This window comes from Tyto alba, unplaced genomic scaffold (assembly GCF_018691265.1).
Source record: "Tyto alba isolate M040663 unplaced genomic scaffold, T.alba_DEE_v4.0 Super-Scaffold_16, whole genome shotgun sequence".
In the NCBI taxonomy this organism is placed as follows: domain Eukaryota; kingdom Metazoa; phylum Chordata; class Aves; order Strigiformes; family Tytonidae; genus Tyto; species Tyto alba.
The window spans coordinates 18,716,731-18,734,755 of record NW_024881278.1 but is presented as its reverse complement, the minus strand read 5'-3'; the positions used below and the strand labels follow the sequence as shown (position 1 = coordinate 18,734,755).

General features: G+C 36.9%; 1 protein-coding gene across 1 annotated transcript in view; it reads left to right on the top strand.

Moving 5' to 3' along the window:
* Window positions 1–18,025, top strand: part of CENPF (centromere protein F) — a 43,199-nt gene that overhangs the window by 10,629 nt on the left and 14,545 nt on the right. The window contains 6 exon segments of the mRNA XM_032989519.2: window positions 877–1,079; window positions 3,822–3,947; window positions 5,993–6,121; window positions 8,733–8,855; window positions 12,562–12,697; window positions 13,994–17,445. Coding sequence (XP_032845410.2) covers window positions 877–1,079; window positions 3,822–3,947; window positions 5,993–6,121; window positions 8,733–8,855; window positions 12,562–12,697; window positions 13,994–17,445 — 4,169 coding nt within the window.

Genomic DNA, 18,025 nt, shown 5'->3' with positions numbered 1-18,025 from the left:
TACTTAAGCCTACTATTTGGACCAGCTTTTCCATTGTTTCTTGTAGAACTGTTTTACAAGTGCCGGTATTCTCCAAACTGTTTATTCAAATACCTACATATATAACTTCAATCTAGGCAGCATTTTTAACTTGGAAGCCATATAAATTCAGCACCAGGAAGACAGGTTTTATTTTAACAAAATTAATCACCAGATAATAGTAATTCTGTATAACATTCCATGTAGCTGACTAATGTTTTCTACTGTAAAATTATGTTGTGATTTTGGAAGGTATACTCTTACTAATGTATATTGTGACAAGATCACTTGACTTTGCTTTATATGTATACTGCTTTGGTACAGGGAAAATACTACAATATAAAATACTCTATTTACAGATGCTTAGTAGCCGAAAAGCCTTTTGGAAACAGGGGCTTGCAGTTGCCCCAAACAACTGTTTGTAGTGGGTATCTTTCCTTTTAAAAATAATAAAAAAAATAGATATGTCAAGTGATCTGTTTCTGTGTGTTTAAAGACAACACAAACAAACAAAACCAAACCAACAGAGGAACAAGTTGTCTTTGCCTTTGTAGCATTTGTGCTTGACCTCACATTTTGCTGTGTTCTCATATATTACGAAGTGGAAATTATTGATATAGAGTCAACTATCTTTTGTTCTTGATAGTTTTAGTCATTGATATAGTAGTAGAAGAGAATTGAAACTTTTAGTTTAGCTTGCTGAACATTTTACAGGTGTCTGCCTGTGTCAGGAACTTGGGTTGTTATCAAACATACTAAATATTTTAGAATGTGTAGACACCTGGAAACTTGAGTACCTGGAAGAGGTACCTTTCAAAGCAGAAAGTATCATTAATCTTTACTGTTTTTCAAATTCAGAGTTCAATTCCACTGTTAAAGACCTAGAACAACAACTGCAAGCTCAAGAAAAAGTGAAGAGATCCCATATGAATAAACATCAAGAGGCTGAACTGCAGCTGGGCAGAATGAAGTTGGAATTAACAGAGAAGGATAAAGTTCTGAACAAAACCAGAGATAAACTGACTCAAATGAGAACACAATTTGATCAAGCTACCACACAGGTAAAATGTTTCATCACACTTCTCACTGTCCCTACAATTAATTCCCAGTGTTAATGTGTATCATTTTCAGACATTTTATTAAAACCAAGGTTCTCAGGTAAGTTTCTTGAGTATTTGCTGAGGATCAAGTTTTGAGAAGTATATGTTAATTTGATATGTATTACCTGTAAAAATGTAAATACTTGGTAAGCAGTCACCCATTTTCTGGAAGGTTCTTACACTACTAAAGAAATACGTTTCATCCTCAGGCAAGATTGACTAATTCTGAAAAATATTTTCTGATCAAGTTGCATAGAGCAACAATGACATCTGGTGGCAAATTCTGACCTTAACTAGACTGTTGTGCAACTTTGGCTAAAAATCAGTATCTGTTACTTATATAACTACATAATGTTGTGGGGGCATACTCTTTGTAAATTATTTGTGTGAAATAAAGTCTAGGTAAAAATGCTACGCACAATTGCAAATATATGTTGTTTCTAAATGGGATTTCACAACCTAATCCTAAGGAGTTTAGATTCATAGTAAAAAAACAATAGGAGAGTAGAATTTGCTTAGTCCAGAATTTACAGAGTGTATTTAAATACATACATATAAAAATGTGAAGTGGTTCAGATTTTTGCTCATAATCGTGAAGAAGAGAATGCCAGTGGTTAAAATAATTTAATTCAAACTGTAGATGATAACAAGTTAGAAGAGTTTTCTCTTTTTCTTGATTAATCAAGTTATATTACCTTCCTAAAATCCTTTTTCACATTTGACAAATCTGAAAGTAGTGTACAGACATCATAATTTATTGAATCTTCATATTTCTATCTTTTTCCCTTTTTTTTTCTATTACTTTGATTCATCTACAGGATAGGAAAAAAAAGACATTTCTGTGTGTATCTTCTCAGTGTATAATAATTGTTATCCATTTTTGTCGTCAAGTTTCTTCATGGTACCTAAGTATACTGGGAAACTGCTGTTTCCCACAACCCCTATATTGGTCCTTAAAAAAAATAAACATTTGCATGTTGAGGATTAATCAGTCTGCCTTTTGAGAAAGACAGCAACATTCAGCTATTGCTAGCTCTGTGAGGAACTTGGTTAGAGGAAGTCTTGTCTGGGAGTAAGGTAAAATCATATTCTTGACACAGTCTATTGAATACCTAAAGGCACTGTCATCACAGTGAGTTTGTGGGAAGACAGCTGACCCAACCGAACAGCTCGCTTCTTCTGAAGTCTCTTCATTTATTTGATTGCCCAGATGACCTGATTCAAGTTCCTAAATGATTAGGATATTAGGTATTCAATTTTGCTTTGTTAACTTTCTACAGGTTTGAGAGCTGAACTGCTTTACTAAGGAATCAAAGGGGCATTAAATCTGGCACAAGGGAAGTGGGAAGGTTATACAGCTAAGAACATGCCTGGGGAAAGGTGAGGAGGAGTAGGATTGACTGGCCCCATTTGAATTGAGGTGCAGCCCATCCTTGAGGTGCAGCACAGCATTTTGTCTCAGAAGGTTCCTTCGGGGCTGCCATCTGAAGGTTGCTCCTTTCTGTTCTGTTTCTTCTTTCTCGCACTTTGGACATAGAACTACATTGAGAGCCTGGATTTTAGTTTCCCACCTCATAGCCTGGATTTAATTCTGGCATGTCCCTTGTGCACTTCTCTGTCACTGGTACTATTCACAGCCCTTGACCACACCAGCTCCTCTCTTGCCAAGTATTTTCACGTCTTGTGAGGCCTGCAGCCCTTCTGCAGGCAAGTTTTCACATGATCTTAAAGGAGTTTATAATCCCTGTGCCAAATAACCGGACATCCCAGTACTAATACCTGCTGCTTATTTTCTCATGATACAGGTGGACTATTATTTCACTAACTCATTAAACAACCCTTGTTGCTGGAAAAGAAAACAGTCCTGTTCACTCTTTGCCATTTTTCTTAGTCCCAGGGAAGAAAAAAAAAAAAAATTGTACATATTTTTCATTACTTTGGTTTTGTAATAAAAATGCATTTTTCTGTTCAGGGAGTTAGGTGGACTTTGCTTCACTCTTAGGTAACATGATGTTAACATAATAAACTGAATTAGATAACAAGTTGACATGCTCTTAATGTGGAAGGTAACCTAGAACATCAGCTACTGTTTTTTTAAGGTGGTTGGTTTTTTTTAATCAAAGTTTAAATTGCAAAAAACATTATTCTGTTGAAGTAGACTAAGGTAGTTGCCTCTTTCCTATCCAAATCAAAGTACTGAATCACTGAAATTCAGTGGGATATACAGTTATTTCCAGTCTAAACACATAGTTGTTTAGCATTTAGTGGTCATTCTTTAGTTCATAGCAACCTGAGGTATGAAAATTTAATCTGTTTTTAGTGTCAGATACAGTACATTTCTGTAGACTGTCAAAGACGTTGATTTTTCTGAAGGTGTTATTATTTTGTATGTGTGCATACGTGTGTGTACAGGTGTGTATATATATACATATACACACAACTATATATGTATTAATGTATAAGTGTATATATATATATTCTCTCTCTATATTTATCTATTCTCACTAACATAAGCAAGTGTGAGTTTAGTACTTTGAATTGCTAAGAATTTATATGGTACCTGCTAAAGTTACACTGTAGGTTATACGAATGCTAGAACAATTATAGTAGGTGAAAGGAGTCTTTTTACATTAATGCATATAAATTTAAATGAAATGTCACTTCCGTTTTTAACACTTGTGATTAATAACTAAATTATTATAGGTCCAAATGATGGAGCAAAAGGTGAAAAGATTGTCAGAAGAACTGAATTGCCAAAGACAAAATGCTGAGAGTACTCGTCAGTCTTTAGAACAGAAAATAAGGGCAAAGGAAAAGGAATACCAACAGGTAAGGCAAGAACTGTTTAAATTTGACTTCCTGAGGAGACGAAAACACATGGCTGGTTTTGTGTATCTGCTTTTTGGTTAATTGCAATCACATTTGATATAGAGGTGAAGTTGCAAAGGGAATTGAAAAACTAAAAGCAAACATCTCAATAGAGGGGAGAGACTGTTGGAGGGATGTAGAACTATGTTAGTATTATATATACTAGACAATAGAGAATATGTATGAGAGACCCTATTGAGATACAAATTCATGAGAAATTAAGCTTCATTGTTCACAGAATTATGTATGTGTGAGTTCAAACTTAATAACAGAGTCAGTTATTTCTGTGGAATCTGAGTTAATTTTTCATGCATCTGTACACAAGAAAATAATTTCTTTAGGATTAAATCTCTGTTACTCTAATTTTGGTTCATGCTCGGAAGATGGTAAAATATGGGACTAGCATGTCACTTGTCTCTCTGCAAGAGCCGGCACAAAGGAAGCAAAGTGTAGCAGTATCCCAGGAACTTTTCTGGTTTGATATTATGTTTACCACTGACTGATTTGGATTAGGTCTAAACTCTTTGTATTTTTCTTTTTAGACTTAATAACATAATCAGCATTAGGAAATCCAAGACATAGATTTGGAAGTGATAGTGCCATTTCAGATGGGCATTTTAAGTTTGCTTTGGGGTATTGGGTGAGGCATTGCCCTGAAGACTGCTGTTGTGTAAAATGTTTAACCTGAAACCTTTTCTCCAAGGTATATCCAGAAAGATAAAATAATTGGCAGAGAAATTCTGCTGGAGTGGCTGACGAACAGTGCTGCTACCAATGTTCTCAAGTGAAAAAGTGGTTTCACAAAGTCTGTTAGTCTAGATGCTAACTCAGGGTCTCAAAGAGATACTGAACCTTCTCTAGAAGTGGTAAATAAGAACAACTGATCTTTGTATTTGAGTAGTTGTAGCATGAAAAAATTGGTTGAAGGCCCACAAACCTCCTCTCATGGTTTCTCCTTACAAACCTAGTCTATACTGGCTCTGCTATGCCTGATGTGTGCCCCTTGGGCACTGACATTGAACATTTCCTTTCTTTGGGTTTTTCTGTGTGTTTTTTTTTTTTTCCTTTCATTTTGTTTCACTGGTGACAGTATGATACCGTGTCTTTTAGTGAAGCAGCTTGACTGTAAGAAGTAACTACACTTATGCTTCTCATATTAGTTTTGGAGTATAAGAGCTTTATTGTCTTTTCCTCTTCACAAGTATCTTCAAATTTGTTAGTGGAGCATATTACAACTTTTGCACAGTGATTATTGCTGATAAATATCCTGGTTGCTTTTCTTCATTGCTTTTTATTACCCTCACATTTTATTGTTTTACATCCTAATAAATCTCTGAAATCTGTGCAGAATCAAAACTATAAGATCCAAAAGCATAGGAACAGGCCTCATGAGAAATGACAAGTACAGCTGTTTATACTAATGGATGCCTACTTGGCATGTCGTAAGATCCACATGAACTATATTGTCCTTCTACAGATCTCAGGAAGTCTGCTTTGAGAATGCTATTTTTTGTGCACTTTTCATGACTGTTCTTGTAAGATTACCTTGTTTCTCAGCCCAATGCTAGGTATTATTTTAAGATTTAAACACATTTTGGAAAAAAAAATCAACACTATAGTATGGTAAGTAAATAATAACAGAGATTAATTTGTCCACTTGTGTAATGTAATTCTTATATGAAACTTATCTTTAAGATGTAGAATTTTAATACCATTACTTTCACTAGTTCTAGATTTTATTTTTTTTTCCCTTTCTGTGATAGAAATATTGCCATAATGGAGTTTTTAATCAGATGACATAAATTGCATTAGGGCCATTCTTGCCCATGTGACATTTGCTGAATGCATCAAAGTTTGTTTTAAACTGTTGTTCACTGTGTAGGACAAGTGTTTCTGAGCAGGCAGTATCTGCTAATGAAAATCGGTTGTTATTGCTGCAGTAGCCAAAAGAGAGACTTCTTGAGGTTATGTGTTTATTTCTTTGCTACTGTACCACTGTTTCCTAGGAACTCTCTTGTCAGCAACGTTCCTTACAGACACTGGATCAGCAGTGCAACCAGATACGAAACAAACTGAATCAGGAGCTACAGCAATCCAAAAATGACTTCAACGCTCTGCAGGCAGAATTTGACAAAGTAGGCTTTTTTAATCTTAAAATCTTCTACTAGAGCTCGTATTTAGTTGTCTCGGCAGTACTGCCTTAATTTAATTATACATAGAGCAAAAAATAATTGTGGGGACTTGTATTAATGTTTTGTACAGTTTGTATTAGCTGTTTTGTATTTATCACTTCTCACTAAAATACTATGTATTGAAATGTGAATTACAGTCTTTTAAAAGTTTAGGGCTAGTCCACTTCCCACAGGGAGGGAGATGTGACTGCAGAACAGTGCAGCTAAAATAAATCCGAGAGATATTCAGCTAAGGCTGATCACAAAAGACACCTTGTACAGAAAACCTGCAGAGGTGCAGTTTGGTGATGGATCTAAACTGATCATTGGGTAATTGCCCTTTTCCTACACCATGGCCATGCATTCCTGCTACTTTTTTAGCAGTACTACCCCTCATTGTGACCCTGCAGAGAGCTGATACAGGAGCAAAAAGAGCAAAGAAAAAATTATATATAAATTAGCATATGCGTACACAGGCACAAGTGTTTGCTACCAGTTTAACTCCCTGAACTGGTTCTCTAGAAAAGTCAGATGAGTGTCAGGGCTTGTGTAGGGAGGAACATCAGTACAAAGGAGGTCTTCCACAGCTTTGGCAGCAACTAGCTATTAGAACATATTAGTTATTACAAAACCACAATTTTAAGCAAGTTAGAAAGCATCACAATCCTGAAGAGTGGGTGACCGGAAAAGAGTAATATTTAAAAACCTCAAAAAAACTTGAGAGCAGCTATAAAGCAGCAGAGCTAACTGAATTTCTAAAAAGGGCCACAAGTTTTTGAAAGTCATGTTGAGAAGCTCTATTAGCAGGCAGGCTGAACTGAAAGAAGCGTTTCTAAAGTTGACAACACCTTTCTTGCAGGCTTGTTTTGTTTTAGAAATATAACCATGGGGATGCATTCAGTCAAATGTTTTTGGTGGAGGTTTCTTTATATGTACATTCTTTTGTATATGCTTACTGAAGAAATTGATTTCATAGAGAAAAGAACAGGTGCCTTCTAGTTCTTTCTTCAAGAAAGATAATTTATTACCTGTTGTGATTTCAGCCTGGCTGACAGCCAAACACCACTCAGCCACTCTCACTCCTTCTCTCCCAGCAATGAGAAGGGGCATATGAGCCAGGCTGGGGGTTTGAGACAGGACTAGGAGGGGTAGATCACCCATTATGGTCATGAGCAAAAGGCAGACTTGTTAGGGGAAGAAAAAAAGAACATACATTTATTACAGACACTAGCACCACTTAACAGAGTAGGACAGTGAGAAGCATTGCCACATCTTGAACACCTTCCCCCCACCCCTCCCTTCTTCCTGGGCTCAAGCTCTGCTCCTGATATCTCTACCTCCTCTCCGCAGCAGCAGGGAATGGAGGGTGCAGTCAGTGCTGCCACTTCGTCCGTCTTCGGTGGGGGGAGCTTCTAGAACTTGTTTCCCCTGCTTTATCATGGTCCCCCTCTCACAGGAGACAGTCCTCCACAAATTTTCTCCAGCATGAGTCCCTCCCATGGGCTGCAGCATTTCCTTACACTGCTCTGGCGTGGGACACCAACTTTCTCCAACTGGAGTCCCTCCCACGGGCTGCAGCCCTTCTCGAGCTGCTCTGGCGTGGGACACCCCCGCATGCTGCAATCCTCCCAGCGCTGAACTACAATAGTGGGGTCTACCTTTTCCCACGAGACCCTGGCCTTCTTCAGGCACAGCACCTTGATCAACCAGGTGAAACATACAGGCCATAAATCAGTGTCTGCTCCACCATAGATCTTCACTGGGGAGGGGGGCACCCTGCCATCTCACCACAGGTCTCTGCTCCGGCACACCTCCCCCCTCTTTTCTTCCTCTGTTCCTTCACTGACCTTGGTGTTGACACAGCTGCTGCAACTCCTCTTTCACAAGTCCAACTGCTCGTCACCACGTCCCTTCTTAAATACGTTATCGCAGAGGCGCAGCCAATTGGCTCAGTTTTGGTGCAGAGATGGAGCTGACTTGGAGCTGGTGGAGCTTCTAGAAGCTTCTCACAGGGAGCCACCCCTATAGCCCACTCCCCTGCTACCAAAAAGTCCCACCACGCACTCAAACCCAGGACATTATCCAGTGACCACAGAATAGACTTTTTTTTCCTTTTTTGACCCCATAATGACATTTCCTTACTTTTTAATCTGGAACATCATAGGACTGTTTTGAAAGAGTTAAAATCTCTTCAGTTTTTATAAAATCTCTGTCAGTGGAGCCGTAAGTGCAGTTGTGATCCTAACTTTCTGATTCTTATAGCTTAGCAAAAAAGCATTCCCAACCTCATTTGTATCCTACAGATATCATTGTGGTGATGTAGCTCCAATTTCAGACAGTCTAGAAATATATGTATTCTAGAGACATATCATCTTTCTGCTCAGAGGCAAAGGAGTGGAAAAGCAATAAGCTGCTATTTTCTGAACCATAGTAAACCAACCTTAGGTTCATGGTGGGGTAAAATAATATAGTTTTATTCTGTAATAAGGTGTTGCAGTTCAAGAATGGGAGGGTTTTTTTTAAAAAAAAATTATATATGCTGTTAACGCAGTATCGATGTTCACTGTTCTTACAGGTAATGGCAGTGAAACAACGCTTGGAAAATGATACCAGTAATCTTTCCAAGAAGCTGTGTGGAGCGGAGCAGGCTTTATTAGTAGCCCAGGCTAAGGAAACAGATTTGACAAGAAGCTTTGAGGTAACCAATGCAGAGCAGTAGTTGATACAATTAATAGCAGAAATTGGCAATCTGAAAACACTAATGCTGTTGAGCATTTGCTCACATAGAGTATTTTCCCATAAGCAACCTTTAAACACTTTTATGGATTACCTTAATAACATACCTTAGTTTTAACACAAAATGAGGTCTTCACTAACATCATGTAGATTAATGCAATTTGTGGAATTGGCTGTGCAGTTAGGATTCGGTGCTATGCTATGCTAATGCTGCTGATACAGTTCTTGTTCATGTTGGATTTACCTTTTATCAAAAATAGTTTTTTTGTTTCAAGAGATTCTTGCTTTTGGTCCTGAAATAAAAATACATCAATACTTATCTGATGTAAAATGTAAATTCTAGAATCAGTGACTACTGCTTTGATGCACACTGCCAAACTCGGCAATTTTGTACAAAGACTTACTATCATCCTTTTTTTTTAAAAAAAAGGTCATTTTTCTTAGAAGCACAGTCCAACAAATATACACTGCTGTAAAAACTTTGCTCCAAATGAAGATAAATTCAGAGAAGTCTTTGGGTGCTGCCATACTATGCCATACTCTCACATGCGGAAATATTTTCTCTTTAATGTCTCCTTTGTCTTTTCAGTTACATTGTTTTGCTTTGGTGGCCATTAGAGCAGCTACACTTGAAATTGTTACAGTTGTACCACTAGAGACCTCTCAATGCAAATTTTATGTGGAGAATCAGAATTAAAAAAAGAGCTCAATACCTACGTAATCCATGTCACAGTTTGTTTTATTTAAACACTGATTTTGCTTGTTGCCTGTTGTCATAAGCAGATATAAAATAATCTGACATAATTTCTGCCAAAAATTTACCTGTCAAAATTCTATGAACAAAATCAAAATAAAACAGTGGGTTTTGTTCAGATCAGCACAAATGTTGGTACAACTTGAGTGTATTGTGAAACTTTAGGGATATTCATACTGGTAGATTCAATGTCTGGGAACGTTCCCAGCTATTGGAATGTGACTACTTATAATGTTCATCGTTAGAACAGCACTTTGCATGGCTTTGGCCCAGATGATGAGCACTCTTTCATACAATTCCCAGGCACAGTTTGGGAGTTCACATGAGCCTGGGACCATTCCCAGCAAGTGGTTTGGTTAGAGCCACCTGTTTTGGAAGACAGAAGACTTTAGTGGTACAGATATGAGCTATTCCATGCCAATTGGCCTCAATGCTAGATAGTGGTCCTTGAAACCTATTTATAAATAAATGTTACCAGTGCCTTCCAGTGGTAAGGGTAATCAAGATAATTTTTGTTCTTCCAATGTATCCCAGAAGAGGAAAGTTTCCATCAAGTTTCTGCACATTCTTAATGTAAATTTTCAGATTTTTAGACAAAAAAAGATAGTTTATATCAGATATCGTGGCCTCATGCCCTTTCTGGCTTTGGAATTATGGAGTGAAGTTAGATCAGATACAGTTTTTTGAGATCCTATTGTCAAAGAGCATCTAATTTGTGGAAATACCTTTTTTGCTGCAAATTCTTGTAAGTATTTAATTTTATCTACCAGTCTTGCATCCATCTTACTAGCCTGTAACTATAGTCAGATTTTTTTTTTCTTCATATTTGTTTGTATTGGTCAGATTATTGGAATAGCTGATGATGGTGTTGATGTATTAGAATGTTACCAATAGATTTATAAAAAAGCTTAATATTTGAAGAGATCAGCAACACTACAGTTCTCTATGTTAAGACTTGCACATGAGAAAGCATGGTATATGTCAGCAGAATTTAGGGCATGGCTTGTCTTCCTTACTCCTATAAATAAGTATAATGCAAGAAATTGCATCTAATTGTTTTGAAGTCTTGGAGGCTTTGTTGACAGTAGATTTTTGTTTATACCAAAAGAAAACAACAGTGAGATTGGCATTTCTTTTCCTTTATTAAAGGGAAGTTGTTGTGGTCTTACAATGATGGTCTAACTACCCAGAGGAGAATACAGCTGTTTTCCTGTGGTTAATCTGCTGCTGTGTTTAGTCTTTACTGTATAAGTCAACTGGTGTTCCAAAAATGTTGCCAAAAATATATACTTGTGTGACGTACAGGATGTGCTTAGTCTGAGGACTGCTAAGCTTTGCAACAGCGATATCAGTAGCTTAGCATTTCTGGCATCTTAGCATATGGTTTACATTTTGATGGTGCAAGCAAGCCCATAACTGTTCTTGGAAAAGTTGGTCAGTCATTCCCTAACTGCTCATAAGCCTGCGCTGTGCGGAGTTTCTCCAGAATAATAGTACTACCTGTACATGGGTTCTGGAATTTGCTTTGGTTTCATTTTTGCTTTTTCAAGAGATAATTTCAGAATGGACTTGAGTAATACAGTGTACAAGTAGAATCAATAACTGGATTGAAACCAAGCTGATTCTTTTGCTTATAGCTGTGAAAAGTGTAAATGACTAGTTACCATCAGATATTTAGTCCATTAAATTATGGTTTCTGGGATTATTTTTTATTGAGTGCTGGTTATTGGGAATGTTTGCACCAAATAAAAATAATTGGACTCTTCAACCATTTTAATTGCTTAAATTTGTTTGTTTTTCTTTTCATAGATCTTGCTAGATTTTCTAATGAACAGGCTTGTTTAGTTCGTGTACTTGGATTGCACCTGTGTATGGTGCTTTGAATGCAAGAAGTTTGGACACTTGTACTTATTTGAAAAATTATTAAGATTACTAGCAAACATTCTTCATTGAAACTTGCATGTGACTGTTTCTGTGTTTTTTAAATTGTGGGTAGGGAAGGCTATGAGTAGAAGGGAAGTTAACTGTTAGTGACAGTGACAATTTTAATCATGTTCTGAGGGTGATTTATTTATGTTGTTACAAAAACAAGCTTGCCGTGCCAGAAAGCTTTTAATTTTTTTCATCTGGACCTTTCCATTTCTTGAGCTTGGCTTTTGTGAATTGCTGCCCATCTGCTAGTAGTAAATGGATGAATAATTGATGGCCTGTTTCCAAGTGGGCCATGCCAGTTCCATGCCATCTGTTGTCCAGCAGCACAGGAGTTTGGAGAAAAAGGATTAATTTCCTTAAAAGAACTTTTATTCGGCTTCTTAGATGCAATGTAGTTACATAGTTTTGTTTGTGTGTTGTTTTAAGTTTGTTTTTTTTTTTAACCTCAATTTATTTGGAAGAAAATACTCTTAATGGCAAAACAATCCTCTGAAATTTTAAACACTTATAAATAAAATTTGACCAGTGTTGCCTTGATGATGATGTTCAGTGGAAAGAGAACTTGTCCCTACACGGGACGACAGGTGAAATCAGATCTATATATTTCTTGCTCATTTTGACGCCATCACAGAGATTTGTTTCATTTGTTGCTTTGGGAATGTAGCCTAACTTCAGTAACTCCGATTTATTAGGATGTGACCTGTCCTGTCTCAATCTGTTTGGGGCAGGTCATGTGGAGCTGTTTGCAATATGCAAACAAGAGGCATACTAACTATATCAACTGGCATCATCTCTCAGATGCTGTCAACTAGTTAAGAGTAGTTTAGCTTATGTTCCCAGAAAGTGCTTAGGGACCCAGGTATAGCTGCCCAAAGACTTAACAGGACCTAATAGAATATCTTTCTTTTGATTTAAATGAACTGAATTCTTTGATTTTCTTGGCAATTCACAAAAAATATGGTCTGACTTGGTTTTGTTTTAGGAAGTGAAGCAGGAGAAAAACCTTCTTGACTGTCAACTTGAAAAAAAATTGCAAGAGATCCACCATCTTGAAGAAGAACTAAATACAATCAAGCAGTCTCTAAAGCAGAGCCAGAATTTTGCAGAAGAGATGAAAAGTGAGTTACGGATTTAAATTCATAGAACTCCTGTTGCATGTGTAATGATGTATGTTTCCTACAATCCTGTAAGTTTAATTGTGAATTAAGTAAAAAGGTTTCTGCTGTGGGATACAGTTAGTGTTTTCAACCAACACTGAGTTTGTCCTCAGTGGAAATGAATTTTTGTCTAGGAATATATGCAGTTCCTGAAGATAAACAATTTTGAAATTAGTGAAAGTGTACTGAACTTACCGGCAAACTGAATTTCATAGTATCTATTTAAACCAGAAAATTTCTGTTTTATAATTCGTTTATGTGTTTCACAGAGGTGTGTTTTTTTTTTTTTTTTAAAAAGTAGGAAAATGTTAAATTGTTAAATAATCACTAATAGTTGAGTCTTGCTTGAAGTGTTTGTTTCTAATTGAGAACACAGTTTACAGTAACTGAGTTGAAATAGACCTTGTAGTTCTGCTGGATCTTAATGAAAAAATGGGATAGAATGCCTCTTGTTGATGTGCATCTATCAAACTTCAGGTAAAATTTCATAATGAAGCTTTTGAACTTGATTCTGTTCTCCTTAAAATTAATGACCAAAATTTTCATTGCCTTTCAACTGATGATTTGGTTTTGATTGTGTAGAAAATTTGCAGCCTTTATGAATTAGCTAGTGGAGTGTAATGCTTTCACCCCTGCCCTCTCCCCCTGCCCTCTCCCCCTGCCCTCTCCCCCTGCCCTCTCCCCCTGCCCTCTCCCCCTGCCCTCTCCCCCTGCCCTCTCCCCCTGCCCTCTCCCCCTGCCCTGTACTTGTCCTTGGTGGTTCATAGTCTGTTCCTATCAGGGCAGAGAAACAATTATGACAATTTGGAGAATGATGATGTAGAATTAGATTTTCTTTTGCAGAAATGGCATATAAGAATGATGCACAGGAAAGTCACATACTGGAATTAGACCTGTCCTGTTTTTTTTTTTTTTTAAAAAAAAAGCAACACTACTTTATATAAAAATTTGGTGAAAATAAGACACAGAAACAACAGGTAGTTACATCTGAGAAATAAGGACTGACTGCCTTGGAGTGCAGGCTTGTATCAGACTGCAGAGCAGAAGGTTGATGTCAATGTCGATGAGTACATAGCGTCCAATAGCCTAAGATGATATAAACAATCCTTTATCTAGTGATATAACTTAAGAGTAATGCTTTGCACTAGAATAAGAATTGAAAATAGTAAAAAGTAAATAGTAATATTTCATCTAGAAAATTATAAGTGGAATTGCCAGTATTGACTGGCAAACATTTGATGGTGTTTTCTTTTCCAGGTAAGAATACTTCTCAGGAAGCAGAGCTGAAGTTACTGGAAGAGAAACTTAAGAAACAAGAGAGCTCCCTTTCACTGGAGAAGCTGAAAATAGCTTTAGCTGACATGGAAAAGCAACAATATTCTACCCAAGACCTGCTCAAGGAAAAAGATAATCATATTAAAGAACAAAACTGCAAAATAAGTAAAATGGAAGAAGAATCAGAAGCTTTGCAGAGGCTGCTTGGATTCAAGCAGAGAGAATGTGAAGATTTGCAGAAAGAGGCTACTGCTTTTTCTCGATGGAAAAATGAAAACGATCATCTTATAAATAAACTTAAGTCTGAAAAGGAAGGTATGCTAATTCGTATTGATGACTTGGAGAGTTCCCTTCAAAGTCAGAAAATCAAAAATCATGAGCACAGTGAGAAAGTCAGAATGATGGAAACTGAAAGTGGCAGAAAAAGCACAGAGATTAGAGAACTTAAAGACATGCTGGAATGTAAAATTGTAGAATTAAAAGATCAAAAAAAAGCTTTTGATGAACTTCAGTGGAAAGCAGAATGTTCTGATAAAAATTACTGTAAAGAGATAGAAAATATGTCCTGTAAAATATTACAGCTTACCAACCAAGTAGGTGAACTAGAAGAAAAATTACAGTTAGCAGCAAGTGAAGGGCTGCAAAGGGAGCAATGTTACCATGACCTGCTTGGTGAATATGAAAAAATCTGTTGTCTTCTAAAAGCAAAAGATACTTCCGAAATGACAGAAGATGGAGAAGGTAATTTAGGAAGCGGTCAGGATAAAACTGGCTTAGATAATACGCAGCTTGCAGCAAATAACTCCTTTGGTGAGGATCACAGATGTCCTACTCTTCTAAAAGTAGAAAAAACTAAGGATCTGGCCGTTTTACGAGACCAGATCTCTTCTCTTGAGATTTCCTTAGTGGCTCAAAAGCAGCTGAATTCAAATCAACAGCAGCAGTATGAAGACTTACTGAAAATAAAGGGTGAAACGGAGCAAAGATTATTTAATGTAGAACAGATGCATGAAAGCTTTGTGGCAGAAACTAAACAGCACATTAGTAACTTGCAAGCAGATATTTCAGCACGACAGAAATTAGTTGAAAAAACTTTAGCTATTCTTGAGGAAAAGGACATGCAACTTCAAACTCTGAATGAAAGATTAGAAAACCGACAAGCTGAGCTTCAGGATTTAAAGATCAATAATAAATTACTTGAGGATTCAGTAAGACAGCTGAAGTTCATGACTGGAACATGGGATTCAGAGAAGAAGGACATGACTTCAATGATTTGCTCATATAGCAAAACAATTGAGGAACTTACTGAAGAAAATGCAACCCTTAGGGATTTAAGCAGAGCTTTAGAGCAAGAACAAATAACTTTACTGGAAGCAAATAAAAATATTTCTAATAGTTTAAAGGAAAGAGAAGAAATAATTTCTGAAATGTCTGGAAAACACAAGGAGGAAAGACAACGTATTGAATCAAGAACTGAAGAAGTCCAAACTGAACTGAAAGTTTTGCAAGAAAAGTATAAATTGGTAGAAGAAGAAAATGCAAATGTGATGAGCATTTTGAGAGAACAGAGAATTGAATTTGAGGAAAAGAAAGCAAAATTAGAACAAGAGAAACAGGTATTTAGTGAGAATAAAGATATCTTATATAAACTAATAGCTTCAGAAGAAAAAAAAAAGGATTTGGTTCAAGAACTTCAGCAACTTCAGTCAGAATTTTCCAGTATCCAACATGTATCTTCTATGGAGCTTGACTGCTTAAGACAGGAAATGTTAAATGTCAAGGCAACACAAAATGCAATGCAAGATCAATGTGGTATCATATTTCAAGACAAGGAGCAATTGGGGAAGGAACTAGAAACAAAAAGTGAACCTCTAATGTGTGACATTAGTGGTGAATGGAGACTCCATTCAGAACAGTTGAGGAAGTCCATGGAAGAAAAGAATGTTGAGCTGAATAAATACCAAGTTAAACTTGAGCTTCTTCAAATGGATTTTGAGGACAGAGAACTCTCCCTAGAGAACTGCAGGTTAGAAGTCGTGCAGCTGGAGACTGCTTTAAAAGTCATGGAAGTAGAACTTGAGAAAAGTGTGAGAGAGAAAGAGAGCCTGCAGCAAGAGCTACTGTCTGTTAAAGAGTTGAAAACTTCCCATTCTCCACTTACAGTGTTAGATGAGGATGGCCACCCACTGGAGTGTAATTATGATAGTGCTTCCCAGAATTGTGGCAAAAGAGGAATAGATGAAAGTTATTCATCTGTCTTGCTGGCATCCTCTTTGCAGGTAGCAATAAACAGCCTGAGTGAGCTCGAGAAAATATGTGAGAGGTTGCAGAGTGAGAATGTTGTATTAGCCTCTGGATTTAAAGACTCAGAAATCAATGACATCACAGGTATTAATAAAGTGACAAAGGAGAAAGAGAACATAATGAATGCAGATAAAAATTTAAAAGCAGAGAAAGCTATTTTTTCTGATGAACTTATGGATCAAAGTAATAACAGTGATCTGAGAATATATTTTGATGGTAAGGAAATGCCCTTCAGACTTAAAGAATGCAGTACTGGACCCAGTTCTGACTATGAAGATTTAAAATTGTCCAGCAAAGAAGTTAAAGTACACTTTGCTGAAGTAAGGGAAAAGCTTTTGTCTTTCCAAAATGAACATCTAAAATTATATGAACAACACTGCAGTATGAGCTCAAAGATATCTGAGCTACAGTCTTGTATTGAAATACTGAAGGCAGAAAATTCTGCACTGTCGACAAGTCTGAGCAGTGCTCATATAGACTCTATCAGAGTGCCATTGTCTTCTAGCCAAAATGACACACTATCTAACTTAGATGAAACTAAGTCCACGATTTCTTCCTCAGATCATGTTGAATGTCCCTGTTTTATAGAAGTAAGTGAGGTGGTTGATTCTTGTAACAGTGGTACGTGCAAATGGACAGAGGAAATGAGTCAGCTGGACAGTTCTGCAGAAGAAATTCCAGGAGGTACAACAAAACTTTTGGTTGAAAACTGTCATAATGATCACAAAGTGGACTCTGTTGGAGAGCCTAGGAGTATTACTCCTAGAAATTCTAACCTTGAGAGTAGAATTGAAGAACTTCAGATGCAGTGTCAAACATATGAGAAGGCCATCAAGGTGCTTGAAGCCCAATTTCACATTCAAGAGAATATGAAAAATGAGGAAATACAAGAGCTGAAAGAAGTTATACTCTCTGAAAGAAAAGAAATAGATCATCTCAAACAGCAAAATCTATCTGACAAGGAAGAATGGCAACAGAAACTGAATAACATGACTATGGAGATGGAGTGCAAACTGGCAGCAGAAAGAAAACAAACTGAGAATCTGTCTTTGGAGCTGGAAGCAGCAAGACTTCAACTACAAGTCCTTGATTTAAGTTCTCATTCACTGCTGTGCACAGATATTGAAAATGTAAGTAACTGCGGTCATGCAAATCAGTTTTATGTATACCATTTGATTTATGGCAAGCCAAATTTAAATTTTGAAATTAAATGTGTTTCAAATTGTGTCCCACAGAAGCGGTACTGTTCCTTAGAGAAAGTAGAAAAAAAAATCTGTACCTTTAGTTCTGGTTTATGCATGACAAGGACCATGAGAAATAACTTATGACAAAACAAAAAAAATTGTCTATTAGTTATGTAATACTACTTTATTGGGTTTTCTTCATATCTGTGTCAGTGTGGATCCTGCTGTGCTAGTGGGTGTGCATGCACTGTATGTATCCGTATTGTGCTTACAGGCTTAGATCTCTGATTTAACACAGCTGGTTAAAGATGCACAGGCTTCCCATGTCCCTTCATGGGACAAGAAATCTAGGACTGTGTCCACACCTCTAATTCCTTTCGGTACCATCAACAGCAGAACAGAATGAGCTGGTAGCAGAACAGTTAATTTTCATTTCAGCCTGAATTCCTTCAAAATACCAAAGGGAACAAGAAATCTGGGAGTCAGCTCTGTCTCTCTTTTTCAGTGCTGTAGATGACGTGTAACT